General features: G+C 41.4%; 1 protein-coding gene across 1 annotated transcript; it reads left to right on the forward strand.

The window, feature by feature from the left end:
• Positions 1-611: 611 nt before the first annotated feature.
• On the forward strand, positions 612-13,195 carry aldh7a1 (aldehyde dehydrogenase 7 family, member A1). Its single transcript, XM_051105362.1, has 18 exons — positions 612-860; positions 3,121-3,174; positions 3,274-3,339; positions 4,059-4,139; positions 4,216-4,339; positions 4,434-4,566; positions 4,647-4,691; positions 4,995-5,072; positions 5,193-5,290; positions 6,134-6,175; positions 7,365-7,459; positions 7,552-7,636; positions 9,785-9,891; positions 11,627-11,743; positions 11,822-11,919; positions 12,016-12,089; positions 12,523-12,598; positions 12,955-13,195. The coding sequence occupies exons 1-18, from the start codon at positions 663-665 to the stop codon at positions 13,007-13,009; spliced, it is 1,626 nt and encodes a 541-aa protein (XP_050961319.1). The 5' UTR covers positions 612-662; the 3' UTR covers positions 13,010-13,195.
• The last annotated feature ends 4,473 nt before the right edge of the window (positions 13,196-17,668 follow it).

Raw genomic sequence — 17,668 nt, forward strand, 5'->3', positions numbered from 1 at the left:
CAAGAGACGTTTAGCTGATCTGTGTTTAACAAGGAGGCAGATCTAAACTGTACCCACTTGTTGCCTCCTGCATGAGCGGTGACGTCATTAACCGGAGACGGAAAAAGATTAAAACAAACAACAAAAAGACAGAAGTAACTTTCCTGAAAAGGGTTCTACAATGGAATAATTGTGATTTCGATGTTTCTCGGGCATTAAATAACTTGGTCTGAAAGAAAACCCGGCTATTTTGCCCGTCTGTCTATTGAGAAGCATTTGCCATCGGCTGCTACAGACGGTCGTGGTGCAGTTCCAGCAGCTGACAGCAGGGGGTAATGCGAAACCTATATTTATGTATGTATTTATTTAATTGAAAATAATAATAATTAATAATAATAATAATAATAATAATAATAAAAAGTACAAACCAAACAGGCTTTAAGTTAACCAAAATAGAAAATATCAAAATACACAGTTGCAAGTACATACAGCAGGCACAACCATAAAGTATACACACTGTATGACAGTAGTTACATTTGAATTAGAAAATCGAGATGAAATATAGTGTAATGCGAAACCTGGGTTCAGGGGTGAGTCGCGAGCTGACCAATCAGAAGCGCTGTACGCACGTGATCGCGCACGGGGCATGTGCAAAGCTCTGGGCTACTGCTGTCCGTCAGTTCATGATGCAGCGCGTGCTGACGCTGAGACTCGCGCGTTTCTGCACTCTGAGGACGAAACTGTCGCTGAGCGTCCGACCCGCAACAGCCAACATGTCCACCCTGCTCATTAACCAACCACAGTACAGCTTTCTCAAAGAGTTAGGCCTTCACGAGGACAATGACGGCGTTTATAATGGCTCGTGGGGCGGACAGGGAGAGGTAAGAGGATCTCACAGCCGTGACGTGCGCTAAAAATAGTAGAAACCGAAGCCATCTCATTATTTCATACGGAAATATTTATAATTGGTATCATTTTATAGGCTTATGATTCGTGAAAGCTCAACTCCGAGAACAGCTGCAGTGTTTGCACGAGCAGCACTAGTCAAGGCTACTGGTTAAAGTTTGTCAAGCTGCTTCATCGTGTACAGCTGAGATCGGTCTGCTCAAACCGTTACTTCGGACTGAAATTAAACATCAGCTCATCTAGTAAAACGTTGACAGTATGTAAAAAATGCTGAAAGTAAGTTTCTATTAATTCAGCCACTTGTGAATTGTGATGAACGCCTCCCATTTCTACTGTTGCTCATGCTTACTACACAGTTACACAGTTTTTTAAACTCGGTCGTTGTTACATATTTATTACATAAGCTGAGAAACTGACATTGTAGATTAACAACTACAAAAAGTAAAGAGAATATTTTTACTGGAACAAACTTTTTAATATTGAACTGGATTCAAGTTGGATCACTGCTTCAGTGTCTTGCATGCGGTCACAGCTGGTGCAGGTGAGGAGCAGAGAGTCGAGGTCCGGATCTTATGTGCGAGCCACGTCGTCATTGAACAAAACACTGGGAGCAACGCAACACGACTTTACAACGATGAGAACCGAGCCAAGCTGGGGGTGTAAATATACGGAGCAATCGAGATAGAAAACAAGGAACCGGTGGGGCTAATTAGTTAACTAATGCAGAGGTTCTTAACATCAGTGCTGATGCTCCTCCGTCCTCCAGCCCGTCAGTCAGAGTTAGTCATCTTGAAGGACGTCTCAGTTCTCTAATGTGAGTGAGGAGGCTTTCAGAGATGCAAATGTTTCTTTTCCAAAAACCCAACACTTGTATAAATTCTCCTTTCCCCTTCACATCTGTCACAATGATTTTCATTTATATTTTACGTTTGCAGTTTAAATAAACCATACATGCTCGTATTATTCATTTCTTGAAACCGTTTCTTGTGGTGGACACAAAAGATACCCTTGATGTATTCTTCAAAACAAGTCGAAAGAAAAATATGAAGTTCAAGCTGCCTTCCAGTGATCCTTCAAATGAAGACGGCCCACTGTTCTGATGACGACATTCGCGCCACACGCACTGTACACTGTAAAAAAATCAACTTAAAGTTTTAAACTTAAAAAAGTAAGTGTTCGTGCTGCCTTCATTTTAAGTTTAGTCAACATGAAATGTTAAGTTGTACTATATGAAAACGTGGATGTTTGAGTTGAGTACACTTAAAAATTGAAGGCAGCACGAACACCTTTAAGTCGAAACATTTTTTTTAAGGCTGTCCCTCGCGTACGCGTAAAAAGTGAAGTATACTTTGGCCTTAAAGGCTTGCGCTGCCTGTCTTGTGTGTGTGTGTGAGAGAGAGAGACAGCTGAATCAAAGCAAATGAGTGCAACAGAAACTCACAGAACAAACATGCTGCTTAAAAAAAATATTTATAGCATACAATAAGCAGAGTGCAGGCTTTACTGCATATCAGTACAGCTGCAAATGTGACATTGATTTTATACAACAGTTCCATAAACTGCTCGACAGATAAGTGACTTGCATGTTAGACACAATATTGGCAGACAAGAATAGTTCCAAAGATCACTGCTGAGCAACACAAGATGAGTCAAAGATTCAGTGATCGATTCGTAAAGACGTCATCAACCGTGAATTGCCCATTTGAACGAATCTTTTGAATGAACGAATCTTTTGAAGTCGATGACTCGCTAATTAAGATGCTTCCTTGCTGCCACCTACTGGTGGTTTAGTTTCATATGTAAAAGTATTGCATTTTTAACATTTCATATTTGTATATTAAGCAACATTGATTAATAATTGCATATTCAAAAAAGGGATTTAAAACTTTAATCTTATAAGATTATTCACGTAATTTTGCGTGCAAATGCGTACATGCTTCCTCTGAGCTTCATTAAGCAGACTGTGTAAATGCATCTTAATGCCTCAGATGCAAATTGTTATTATTATTGTTAACAGTTGACATGAAAGGTGATGACTACATGTAGTAAGGTTAGGAAAAAACAAAAGCAAAAACTTGCTACACCAGCTTTTAATAATTAATGAAGCAGGTCAGTAAAGCATAAAATAGTTTTATATGTGCAGTTGTCTTATTGTATGTCAGCAGTTGTTTTTTTTATAATGGAAGAATGTTCTTTGAATAGGATGCTGTTTAATGCATTTTCTGTTTCATACAGGTGGTCACTTCCTACTGTCCAGCCAACAATGAGCCCATTGCCCGAGTGCGTCAGGTAAGCTAAACTGTGTTTTAGTTAAGAAAATGCAATTAACCAACAAACGCATAGTAAAAGATATGAATCTTTCCCTGAATGAATGTTGTCTTTAAACAGGCAACCATGGCAGAATATGAGGAAACTGTACGAAAAGCACAAGACGCGTGGAAAGCGTGGGCAGATGTAAGCTTTCATATGATCAAGTACTGAGTACTGACACAAACGATGCCAAACAACCATACTTGGAGATTTTAACGTACATTGGGCAGACAAACATAGTAAGGAAAAACTGAAAGTAATCACAGCCAAACACAAATCTACCTAACAAGGAAAACTAAAACAAAGAAGACTCTTATCGATCTTGCTTTGACAAGTGAGCGGGTAATAAAAACGTATAATTTGTTGACGGTTTGTCCGATCATAATATGGCTTTAGTCATTCGAAAATTGATGGAAGAAACACATCTGTAATGCTTTCAATAAACAACTAAATAAATAAATGTCATCACAGGATTGAGGGAAAAAGGTAAAGCAATGCCTTTAAAGGATATCAAAAATCCCCAATAGTTTGACATTGTGTTTGGGATCAAATTTCATTGTAAGCATGTTAAGAGCCTCAACAACACTTAAAAAACGAAGAGTAACTACCGATGTGTTAAGATTTAAGATGATACCCAGAATCTTTTTGCAACTTTGCATCAGTTTTTTACATCTGTGTTTGGGATTATTGTGACACTGACATTCTGGTAAATATGAGAGGCGTGTTTTCAAAGCGTGTTGTAAGTGACAGAGCTGAGACCGTGACTCTCCGTAGTCACATCAGCCTCCTTCAGCAAACACACAGCTCGACCGTGATCTGAAGCGCTGAAGTCCCCACTGAACACCTCTTCTCATGTCGCTCAGGTTCCTGCTCCAAAGAGAGGCGAAGTCGTTCGACAGATCGGAGACGCTTTAAGAGGGAAGATCAAAGCTCTCGGCAGCTTGGTAAGATCGAAACGGCCATAAAATCCGCAGGAACGAGAGACGGTGCGGCGTGCTGACGGGAGTGTGTTGTGTGCAGGTGTCTCTGGAGATGGGCAAGATCTACGTGGAGGGTGTCGGCGAGGTGCAGGAGTACGTGGACGTGTGCGACTACGCCGTAGGGCTGTCCCGTATGATCGGCGGACCCGTTCTACCCTCTGAACGTAAGTAACCGTTTACTTTCCACATTATACAAGCAGATAAAACAGGGCTGGCTTTGAAATGAATTCAGACACTGAGTGTGGTTTGCGCTTCGAGGGCCGGGTCACGCGCTCATCGAGCAGTGGAATCCTGTCGGCTTGGTAGGAATCATCACCGCCTTTAACTTTCCCGTGGCCGTGTACGGTTGGAACAACGCCATCGCTCTCATCTGCGGCAACGTCTGTCTTTGGTTAGACTTTGCTTTTTTGCGGGATGTATAGTAACAGCATTTCATGTGAAGTTAACGACTTATGTTTCTTTTCTTCACAGGAAAGGGGCTCCGACGACACCCCTCACAAGTGTCGCCGTTACCAAGTACAGTTTCCTGTCATCTTACATGGATTTGTTTCCCTCTAAATTCTCATTTCACATGTATTTCAGAGTGAAAATGCTTATTGGATGAGGAAAAAAAGAACTGAATGCACTTGGCTGAGCTGCATTGCAGCCTTTCATATGTCGGCATATGACAGGAAGAGCACGTTATGACATTTTCACTAATAGGGATGCACATTTTGGCAAAAGTTTCTGACTGATTCCCCAAACATCAGGCGTTCATAAAGCACTGGCAGTGTATCTTGTACTCTAGTTTTGATTCTTGAAGTTGATGTTTGTGTGTAGGATTGTAGCTGAGGTGTTGGAGCGCAATCAACTTCCTGGTGCGATCTGTGCGATGACGTGCGGAGGTGCTGACATTGGGTGTGACACACATACATACAGCACATTTGTGCTCTTCTCAGTTTAGTACTTCTCAATCACATATGACCGCTAGGTGCATCCAGAACATTTTGACATCTGTGTGTGTGTGTGTGTACACAGCACGGCCATGGCTAAAGATGAGCGAGTGGGTCTGCTGTCCTTCACAGGCAGCACTCATGTGGGCAAACAGGTGGCCATGATGGTACAAGAGCGGTTCGGTGAGTGTTATCATTCGTATCACGCTAATATCAGTCACATTCTTCATCACAACCTTTCTGTGTGTTACGGATCTGAACATACCTTGATTATGTAGCACATTGTGAGATTATCACTCGTTGTTTGTGTGCCCTGTTGTTGCAGGGGCTGTTCTGTTCTGTTGTATTAATATTTCAAAGAGATATGTTTATTATTATTGTTGTTTTTATTACAATTATTATTACATGGTTACAATGGCAAAAAAACTTCAGCTCATCTTAATTACAAAACCAAGCTTTTTTGAACCGCACTGGAGGGACCATTTATCAGCTCAATCGCGCGGTCGTTATTAACCAGCGCCGTGAGGCCCAGTGAGAAGAGTTCGAGTTCAGAGCAGAGCTCTCAGACACAAACCACATTATCTTAGTAATTTTATCTAGTTTAAGCCTATTGAAACGGCGCTGATGTTCTCAGCAACACTGACGCAGAAGAACAGGAGAAACATTGCCCAGCAGCAATTCAATAAGGAGGCTTTTCAGCCCACAAATTGCCAACATTTACCACATATTTGTTTTGTCTTGTTTGTCTTGTTCTGATGATAAAACCACAATTAACTGTCTGGTTTCTGTAACTTTCATTTAGGAGCAAAAAAATCTGCCTTTAAACTGGAAAGGAAAATAGACATTTATTGTGATAATTATCAATATCTGATATGTACTTAAAAAAAAAATAGGCCATATTGCCCAGGTATGAGAATGATGAATTTCACTGGTATTAGATTTGAATACTGAAATGTTCAGTATTGTTTACTGATTTAACTTATGAAATATAATTTTTTTTTAAGTGAATATTTTGATTTTACACAGGTCGTCAGCTGCTGGAGTTGGGAGGAAATAATGCCATCATAGGTTTGTTGCATTTAATTTATTGAAAGGGTCTTTCTGTTTGATTGAATTGTATTAGTCTTTTCAATCATTATAACTCAATGAACTGCAACTAGTTGAGATAATGAAAATAATCAACAACACATTTCACTACCGGTGAAATGACACCGTTAATCAGGTCTGTTTGGCCCTCACGAAGAAACTCACAGTAACGAACAGTGCATTAAAAAAAACATCTGAAAAACTGTGAAACTCCTAGAGCGATTGCAGAAACAGCCATCCAAAGCAGGACTTTATTAAACAACGCTCATAAGAAGTTTCTTATCTTGTTTTTGGACATAACATTTCACATTTCAGTAGTCAATAATTTCTTGAAATCTTGCATATATTGCAAGCAATAGTAACTCTAAAAGTCCCTAACATACATAAGTACATGGTGAACATGATACAGAAATGACAGTAACATGTTACTCTGGTCAGACGAATGAATGTGTGTTCATTCAAGCTCTTTTACATGTACATGTTAGTATGCACTGTATTTTTCATCATTAATAATGTAGTTAAATTGTCCTGCTGTTTTAAAAATGTATTTTGATATGTTAAACCAGGGCTGTGCAGTCGTGCTCCTGGAAGTCCTCCTTCCTGCAGATTTCACTTCTAGTCCTGCTCCGACACGCCTGTCTGTAACCATCAGGTGTTCCTCGGGTTGGAGCTGAACTTTGCAGGATGGCGGATCTCCAGGAACAGGATTGGGAACACTATTTGCCGTGTGTCATAGCCTCTGGTCACACATTTGAAGAATCTGGATCAAAAATAATGATTTGTTGCAGCCCTTATAAAATGTGTTGTCTGTTTAAGGTTGTGTCTGGCCTGATTGTTCATTAAAGCGTTTTTTTTTTTTTTTTGTACTCTTATCTGAGGTCCTTTTATAATGTTTTTCATAAAAAAAGTCATAATTTAGAAGTAATAGGCTATTTTCTGCCCTGCTTTTAACCCCCCTCGTCAGAACGCTCTGTTTGAATAGACGTGGCAGGTTGCAAATGCCCACTACTAGGATTGGCACACTTGTGTAGGTACAGAGTATAGTACAATGACCTCTTACATGTCAAAATATCGAGGGAATTTTGGTTTCTCAATTCATGACCACTTTAAAGAAAGTCTTTCCATGTTTTTATGTAGCCTACAAAGTTATTGCGTGATGTTTTTGTCCCAGTGTTCGAGGACGCCGATCTTAGTCTGGTCGTGCCGTCTGCCGTCTTTGCCTCTGTGGGAACGGCTGGCCAGCGCTGCACTACTACCAGACGACTGGTTAGTGTAGCGTGCTAACGTTTAACCAACTTACAGTTTAACCAAACACGTTTCAGTCTGATTGTTTCTCATCTGTTTTCCTGTTGAATTAGATGCTGCATGAAAGCGTACATGATGATGTTGTGGAGAGGATCGCCAAAGCTTACAAGCAAATCCGCATCGGTGACCCCTGGGACCGTAAGTTCAGTAGAGAATAATGACTCTCGTTCGCTAATAATTGAATGGACCGTTTGTACTTGTATGCGCAGGAGAGTGTTTGAACAAAAAAAAACCCCACACTGAATTTGTGTAGTGTGTGTACACTCTAAAAACAAATGGTGCTATATAGCACTAAAAGTGGTTCTTTGGCTCGTAATCATAGGGGAACCACTTTTTAGTGCTATATAGCACCTATTTTAAAAGGTGCTATATGGCACCTTTGTCAAATGGTTCTTTGTAGAACCATCAGATGTACCATACACAGTAAATGAGATAATTAGGTGATTAACAAAGTGATGATTGATCATTATTGAAGACACCTGATGTTAATAAGCAGAATCACCAAAGGAGAAAACCAACATTTTTAAGCAACCATTATAGTGGTCAGTGTTTGCATTTGTTGGGCTCTTGACCCTTAAATCTTTAATACTAGATTTTGTTTGGCTGCTGTATTTGAGTTGAAACAGCCAGACAAGCCAAAAGCTCAAGTCACAAGGTGATTATGTTTTAACATATTCATTGTTTGACGTAAATCACCTAGAGTCTAATCTCTAAGTTATTTATTTATTTATTTTATTTTATTTTATTTTTTTGCTTATTGTAATAGCCTTGACAATCCACAGAAGATCCAGCACTTCCTATACATTTTGGAAAGATTTTTTTTACAACCTGTTTAAAAAAAAAAGTATTGCACCTAGGCACACATAGACATCAAGAACCAGCCCATGAATCTCAACAATGGTGACAAACGGCATATTCAGATAAACAGATCAACTCTGAACTCTCATTTATTCATGCCGCAATGCATGATGGGAGTCATGGATGAGTTCTGATTGGCTACAACACGCTTTTTGATGGTCACCGTTGTTGTGATTCTCACACTGATTCTTCATGTCTGTGTGTCTAAATTAAGATAAACTTCTTTTTCATCATCTGTCTGATTATGGCAAAACTGATTGATCTTTTGTTCACAGTTTTTTTTTGTAATCTGTAAGAAAATTCTATGTCAAATACTCAAGTCACTATATGATGATTGAGTCAAACACAGTCAATGTCATCTTATCGCCTTTTGCTCTTGGCTTGTCTGGCTGTTTTAACTCAGTAATTGCAGCCAAACAAGACCTAATATTGATGATTTAAGGGTCAAGAGCCCAACTAATGCAAACACTGACCACTATAATGGTTGCTTAAAAATTTTGGTTTTCTCCTTTGGTGATTCTGCTTAATTATTCAGGTGTCTTCAATAATGATCAATCATCACTTCGTTAATCACCTAATTATCTTGTTAACTTTAACACTGCTTCAGTGTTTATATGTGTCCACACTCAGAGTGTTAAATTAACACTGGGGATTTTGCTGTGTATAGCATTTTATTACTTCAACAAAAATGGTGCTAAATAGAAACAATCATAGGGGCTTGTATTATAGTAGTAAATATATTTACTACAATGGCAAAATGTCTTGAATCACTTTTATGCTTTTCTAAGGTCAGAAGGTCTTATGTGGGAAATATTTCCTTATGGGGGCCTTAGGGGCAAAAAGATCTTCAGGAAATACACTGTATGTTAATGTTGTTTTTAATCCTTTCCCCAACTGAAGAGTTTAAGAGAGAGTTAGAGATCCTTATTCAGAGGCTTAACAGGTTCTTTGTATGGCAGTGGTGCTATATAGCACCTTAACGACCCCAAAGAACCACTGAAGAACCGCTGAAGAACCAGACAGGGGCTTGACCGGTTCTTTATACACTAATGGTGCTATATAGCACCACAATCACACCAAAGAACTGCTGAAGAACCGCTGAAGCACCATTTCTTTTCTGTGTGTACGGGCTGGTGTGTGTATATGCACGCCTTTTTTGTGTACCAACTGACATTGAAAATACAAACACTTCCATGAATCTAGAAATTTGCATTCATTAATGAACGATTTACACACGCGCACAAACACACACGCTTAAAAAAAACAAAAAATAATTCTGCTTGTGTTACTTCTAAATGTTTTCAGCTAAAAAAACAGGATAAAATGTAATCTTGTGGAAGAATTATAAGCTTGCGCTGAAATACAAGTTTGTTGAAAAATGCCAATTTCTAGAATTCTTTGCGTTAATGCTTTTGCATTTGTTAACAGCAAACACTCTTTATGGACCTCTGCACACCAAACAGGCTGTTCAGCAGTATCTGGCGGCCATAGAGCAAGCAAAGCAGCAGGGCGGCACTCTTGTGTGTGGGGGAAAGGTAATGCTTTTCATTCCCTGAAAATAGTTGCAGTATGTTGGTCATTATTACACTAGAAACAGGGTGTCTTCTGACTATAACCGCCCCACGTTTGTGACTGTGATGTTCCTCTGAATTAGTGTTTCTCATTAGGGACGTGCGGGGCAGCTAACGTTAATGCCCAATATTCAGATTTAGGCTCTTTTTGTAATCAACAAATGTTCTTCATCATCATATATGGGGATAATTCCAAAACACAAGGCAAAACCACATGAGGGGTCGTTACAAAACAAAACAACCGTTTCCCAAAGCGCTCTCTTCCAAGGCTGTTCTATCTTTTTCAAGCTTTACATCTTAAATGACCACAAGGAAGCACCAAATTTAATGTAGAGGTATGTTTAGTCTTAAGTTAAAGGAGAAGTCCACTTCCAAAACAAAGATTCACAGATAATGTACTCACCCCCACTCATCCAAGATGTTCATGTCTTTCTTTCTTCAGTTGTAAAGAAATTATGTTTTTTAAAGGAAAACATTTCAGATTTTTCTCCATATAATGGACTGATATGGTGCCCCGATTTTGAACTTCCAAAATTCAGTTTAAATGCAGCTTCAAATGATCACAAATGCGGTTGTAAACGATCCCAGCCGAGGAGGAAGGGTCTTATCTAGCGAAACGATCGGTTATTTTCATAAAAATAATACAACTTATATACTTTTTAATCTCAAATGCTCATTTTGTCTTACTCTGCCTGAACTGTTTTTGTTCTGGTTCATGACAGTTAGGGTATGTCGAAAAACTCCCATCTCATGTTCTCCCTCAACTTCAAAATCGTCCTATATCGCCGTTTTACGTTTTTTGTTAAGGGTGTTTGATCTTCTTTGCACGTTGACTTTGCAAACACTGGGTACTTCTGCAGTGATGTAGGATGACTTTGAAATGATTTTTGAAGTTGAGGGAGAAAATACGATATATGCATAACAGTAGTGATGGAACTGATGATGTTCCAGGAAATTCCAAATATAAACAAAGCAGGCATCCAGCGAACACTGTAGCTCAATAAAAAAAGAAGATAGAAATGTGCTGTGTCTGGTATATTTCTATATATCCAAACTACATTTATAATCCAATGCTAATTGACAGCATTTATTACAGTATAGAACTCTGTGAACTCGTCGATGTGATTACAGTCGTTGTAATGGGAGCAGTTTGGCTTGCTTTAACCCATTTACAATTTAAATACAAGTTTGTTTTTCATCTGCTATTTACACATTGCAAAGTGTCAGGAGTATCAACTGCATTTAAATGATCCAAACATGTAGTCTCACTGCCTAATATTTGCAATACATTTGAATGCAAATTAAAATAAAAATTCAATCATTTTCGGAATGACACAAGCCGCATAATTAATGGAGATGGAAATTAAGCACATAGGCAATTAAAAAGTGATTAATACATGAAAATTGTATGAATAGCAACATGCTATTACTCCTCTGTGAAACACTGTTACATGTGTTCAGTCATTGCAGCAGCGTTTAGCCTAGCAAAAGAGGAAGAGTTTGAGAAAGAAATGTAAATATATTTGCTGTTATAAAATATATTGTACAACTCACCTCCTCGCAGCCTTCCGACGACCAGGAATCGTGACCTCATGTCTCCTTTGACACCGAATGGTGGAATAATGCACATGTGGGTTTTTTTTTTTTTTTTTTTTAACTGGGATGATGCATTGAATTTGAGCACCGAATTCTGATTTAGGTTATGGATCGGCCGGGTAACTATGTGGAGCCTACGATCATCACCGGACTGCCACACGACGCTCCCATAGTTCACACGGAGACCTTCGTGCCTATCCTTTACGTGCTTAAATTTAAGGTGGACTTCTAATTTTGCAGATTTTATTATATGATATGATTAGTATTTTGCTGGTAATACTTTCCCCACTCTTTTCAGACAGAGGACGAAGCATTTGCCTGGAATAATGAAGTGAAACAAGGCCTCTCCAGCAGCATCTTCACTAAAGACATGGGTCGGGTGTTCCGCTGGTTAGGGTACGTGTGCAGGAGAGACCTCTGTTTACAAATCTGCCATGGAATGGTCTCAGTGAGTTGATTTAGAGAGTGTAACAGCTGTTTGTCTAACTTTAGCCCCAAAGGCTCTGACTGCGGCATCGTGAACGTCAACATTCCAACCAGCGGCGCTGAGATCGGAGGAGCGTTTGGTGCGTATCTACTCGCCACTCTTCACACAGCCAAACAAAACAAAATGGACCTTGACAGTGCTTCAGTGCTCCGAATGTACCTTAGAAATTTGGAAACACTGCCACCAAGTGGCCAAGTTAGCACATTGAGAACTGCATAGTGAGGACCTCAAACAGGAACTACTTTGCAAATTGACTTAACATGCCATTGTTGCAATTCCCTGACAGTTTTATTTGGCTTTTAAACTGCTTCCTTAAATCATGACTAGGATGATATGTAATGTAAAAAAAACAAACAAAAAAAACTGGCATTGTCATGCTTCACTCAGGAAGTCAGTGGAGAAACAGAGCGGTTCATAGGTCCAGCATAATTTCAGAGGAGCATCTCTGACTGAAAGCTTTGTCTGTCAACCTCAGCTCATTTTGTATGTGTCATACACGTGTGTTTGCGCAGGAGGCGAGAAGCACACGGGCGGCGGGCGTGAGTCGGGCAGTGACTCGTGGAAGCAGTACATGAGAAGATCAACGTGGTGAGTGTCGGTCTACATCAGATCCTCAGGAAACGACATATAGAGACTTTTCTTTCAGCCTGAGATTAATTCATTTCACTTTTGGTGTAAAAGGGCGTTTACATTAAAATAGTTTTATTATTAAAATGAAGAAGCAAGCCCTGCCCAGATTTAAAAAGTAACGCAACAGTAACGTAACGCATTACTTTCCATAAAATGTAGCTAAGTAGCGTAATGAGTTACTTTTTCAGGGAGTAACGCAAAATTGTAATGCATTACTTTTAAAAGTAACTTTCCCCAACACCGAGTTTAGAATATAAAATGGATACAATAACTTTTCCTGTTGTGTCAGTGAAACTTTTACCCTCTTCTTGCAGCACCATCAACTACAGCAAAGATCTGCCATTGGCCCAGGGGATCAAGTTTGAGTGAAGCGCGACGTTGCCTAGTTAGCGGTGTGAAATAGCATTGATGATGGACAAAACACTTTTTCCATGTTTGTTTTATGTAGATCTGTTTGTATTGCTGCATAAAGTAGCCATTGCAGTGCATAGCACTTACCCATACTGTCCTTCGAATCTAGATACTGTTTCTTACCAATAAACCATGATTGACTAAGCCAGTGTCTCTATCTATTTTCATTTAAGCAGATTACTAAATAATTCTGTTAATAATTCTCCCAATCCTGTTAATAGTAATGAAAATATTGCTTTTCTTGTGCTTTGCAGTCAGGTGAGATGATAAAAGTGATGGTGCGGTTGTCTTTAGCCCAGTGCAGCACATGAAATTTCCCAAAAGCTCTGTAAGGCTGAGTAGATCGTATACATGTGAGGAACACAATGTTTGACAATGTTCCTGGACAAGAATGCCCAAGACAGCACTTTTTAACTGGCGTAATGTGTCCTGAGAAATGTAAATGTGTAGTATCAGAAGACCTGGGAAATACCCAAACATGTCCACCTACATAATCTTAATTGTATTCTGAATTATGAATTTCATAATGCAACCAAATAGAATTTATGAAGAACGGAAAGGATGAATTTACCTCCCGAGTCTCGTTTGTTCCGTGTCGGACTCCGTGAACAAATCATTTACAGATGACCCATCGCTACTTTACAAGCGGATAAAAACAATGTGGCAAAAACGGACAGCCTATCAAGATGAAAACATTAAGTGTGTTTACCTAAACATTATTAACCAGATTATAATTAGGACAACAGCAATGGCATCACAGAACATTCTAGAAGGCATTCTCAAATCACACCGACGCTGCAGTGGAATTTGGAAAAATTTAAGATCTCTTTTTTTAAAACTTGTTTTGACTTGAGCGCCACATTTTTAAAATGCTGTCATGCTTGAGAAACTAATGCAAGGGTAGTGCAGTGGAGTGGAAAAGCGTGTGAAAAATTTAAAGGCTTAATGTCCTAAAACAACAGCCAGAAAAACATCTCCAGTTACTGTGGTAACCTCGGTTCCCTGAGAGCGGGAGCTAGACATCACAGAGCTTTCTCTGCTATGGGAACTCCTTCCCTTCCCTTCCCTTCCAACTTTTCCTGAAGTCCTATTGGCTCCCGCCAGTCTAATTGACTGGCCAATTGTCGCAAAGCATGCAAATCGCATGCAAATACTGGCAAGCTCCAGAGGCAGTATAAAATGCAGTGCACGCAACAATTATGTCAATATCTGATCAGTGTTGCCGATTTAGTGACTTTTCAGACCCCCAAGTGACTTTTTCCCCAAAAAGTGCCTAGCGACAAATCTAGCAACTTCTCGGACAAACCTTGTTTAGTTGCTGAGGATCTTTGGTACTGCCGTACCTTTCCCTGTGTGCGCACACCTCTTTCCTCTCTCTCTAGCTGTGTCTGCTCTGTTTAGAAGAAGGCAGAAGAACAGAAGAACAGCAGTTTCAGTAAAAAAAAAAAAAAAAAAAAAAAAGATATTCTCTTGGGTCTATCTAACATGCAAGTGAAAATCCAAAATCACAGCACAGCCATTGTTTTAATCGTGTGTGTATTTGATTTTATTAGAGAATGTCGTGATTATGCATCAGGATTTTAGTATAGATTAATATCTGGTAATGTAGTCTTAATGGGCTGCGTTTCAGTCAGTATTTCATATTCATCTCATTGCCTGACAGCAGAAACAGTAAAATATATCAATATATCTATGAAAACCATTTCATTGAGAATTTGGCTGCATTCAAATGCAGTATGTGAGCCCAGAGAGGCAAGACAGTATGATGCACTGACATCATGAATATGCTAATATGACGCCATCTAGCGACATTTGACGACTTTTCAAGCGGGGTTTAGCTACTTTCCATTGAAAGAAGTTGGTTATGGGAACGATATTCAGTCCCACCGTGAGAGAGGCTACGTGCAGCCTACACAATACCCATAACCAGATGAGTGTCTAAAACCAGTTCTACAAAATTTGCATACCTGGTCAGTAATAAAGTAGGCTGTGCTGAGAACAGGGCACACAACAACAACAATAGTATAGAGGGCTGTGCAAGGCAGCATAAACGTAAATCAAGCACTCACCGACAGCACTTGGAAAGCTAAGGACTGGATGTCCAGCTTGTAAAACCTGGCGAAGGTATTCTGAGAAGACCAGCCAGCTGCAAAGCATATATCCTGAATAGACATACCTCTCGACCACGCCCAGGATGAGGCGATAGCTGTTGAGTGGGCCCTAATGTGAAAAGGGCCTTGGCTCGTATAAGCAGCCGTGATAGCGTCCACAATCCAGTGGGAAAGTCTCTGTTTTGACCAAGCAGCAACCTCCCGGGTCTCCCTCTTGAAGCCAACACAGAAGTGACTAAAACTGCAATTCATCGACTGGCCACTAGAGACTGGCTGCAAAAGAGAGTCAATCCCATAGACTCCCCATGTTAAAATGCCCCAAAAAATGTTTACAGCCTGGTTCAAAATGTGGTTTTGGTCTATATAGCTAATATTGCCCTTCATGTCAACTGTGAGTGGGGTGAATTTTTTTATAACTCATCCGTTCAATTTATATTAAGCCTTAAAGTTCTGCATAATTTAGGGCGTGGTCACTTGAGTGACAGGTGAATTGCCGCTGCTCAGCAACCAGCTCCACCCACGTCCCGCCTATTTGCCCATTTTTGATTATCCGGGAGTGATGTGCAGTGACACGATTCCAAGATGGCGATGGCCACACCTCTGAGAGCGTGTCCAGCACATGAGAATGCAGGGCGCTCAGCTCCTCTGACATCCCTGAAGCAGCCACACATGAAGTCTCCATAATTCCGGGTTCGGGTGCCATGCTGAGCCATTCGCTTGAGATAGCAGATCCTTCCTGATGGGTATCGGCCAGGGTGGTGCCACCAGCAGCTCTGCCAGGTCCGGGAACCAAGGCTGGTTCGGCCAGTTCGGGGCTAAAAGTATGACCAAAGCCCCCTCCTCCCTGATCTTGCATAACACCAACACCAGCGGCAAGATCTCGATTGGGGGAAACGCGTAGAGTCTGGCTGCTGGCCAGAGCGATGTCAGAGCATCCCCCTCCAGCAGGGCGTGAGACAGCGGGCAAAGCACATTCTCGCTCGTGGCGAACAGATCCAGCTTCACTTTCCCGTAGCGAGTCCAAATCATCCAAACTGACTTGGGCCGCAACCTCCACTCTCCTTGAGGAATCCCTTTCCTCGAAAGCATGTCCACTCCGTAGTTCAGGAGACAGGGGATGTGTGCTGCTCTGATGGAGAGAAAATGACGATCCACCCATAGCAGGAGATTCACTGCTTGCTTGTACAGCACCCTGGATCGCACACCTCCTTGGTGATTTATGTACGAGACCACAGACATGTTGTCGGTACGAATCAATACATGCCACTGCTCCAGCTGTGGTCGAAAGACCTTTAGAGATGCTTCCAGCTCCAATTGGTTTATGTGCCACCGGCTCTGGGGTTGAAGACTGGGCTGAAGAGATCTGGGTTGTACCACAGCCGCAGAAGACCACGATGCGCAAACGGCCCGAAGTCCACGCCCTCCATGGGACTCGAGATTTCAGCCATAACTGCACCGGGCACATGTGTAGTAGCCCCAGATGACATGCCACCACCATAAGTCCCAGAAGCATCTGAAATTCCTTTTAGCGAACAGAGCTGCCCAGTCTGAAAAGGCGCAGGGTAGACAAAATGCGGTGGGCGTGCATCTCCACCGAGTTGAAATGCCCAGATATGTTACAGACTGACTTGGGGTAGGAATGCTCTTTTGCAAGTTTACACACAGCCCTAGCGACTCCAAATGACGAAGAAGGGTGTCCAAATGGCTGACTAGGGTGTCATGTGAATGAGCTAAAATCAGCCAATCGCTCTGAGGGGGGAAAGTGCAGCATCCATGCACTTCAAAAAAGTGCGTGGGGCTAAAGCCATCCCAAACGGAAGAAGAGAGTATTGGTATGCGGTGCCCTCGAAAGCAAACCTCAGAAAGCATCTGTGATGCGGAGCTATCTGAATGGAAAAGTATGCGTCCTTTAAGTCCATGGACACAAACCAGTCCCCGGGACAAATTTGTGCCAGGATCTGTTTGAGCGGTATCATCAAAGTGCTCTGTTGATGGGTCTGAGATCCAGACTTGGGCGAAGTCTATGCCTTACCGATCGCATGGGCGGCGTGTTTCATGGCCATCAAAACAAAGTCCATCGCCGCGCGCAGATCATTAACGACGTTCGGTGTGAGGGCTCTGCCCTCCACCATCTGCAGGAGTTTTGCCTGAAACACCTGCAGCACCGCCATGGCATGCAGCACTGAAGCCGCCTCACTGTCCGCTGCATAGGCTTTGTTAGCAAGGTGGGTGGTGGTCCTGCACAGCTTCGACAGAAGGCTGATGTCTGAGCCCAGGGTCTTTGCTGCTGCAGGGCACAGGTGTGCGGAGACGGATTCTTCGACGGGAAAGTGCGCACGTAACCACGGGCCTCCGCCCCGTCCACGTATGGGAACATAGCCTGCGTATTAGAGTGGACGCTCACCGATTGGGGTGCAGATGGCATCTTCACGAGCTGTTCGTGGACATCGGGGAAGAAGGGGACCGACGCCCTCGAATTAGCTTGCCGGCGAGAGGATCTAAAATT

The sequence above is a fragment of the Labeo rohita genome, unplaced genomic scaffold, assembly GCF_022985175.1.
Source record: "Labeo rohita strain BAU-BD-2019 unplaced genomic scaffold, IGBB_LRoh.1.0 scaffold_97, whole genome shotgun sequence".
Lineage (NCBI taxonomy): Eukaryota > Metazoa > Chordata > Actinopteri > Cypriniformes > Cyprinidae > Labeo > Labeo rohita.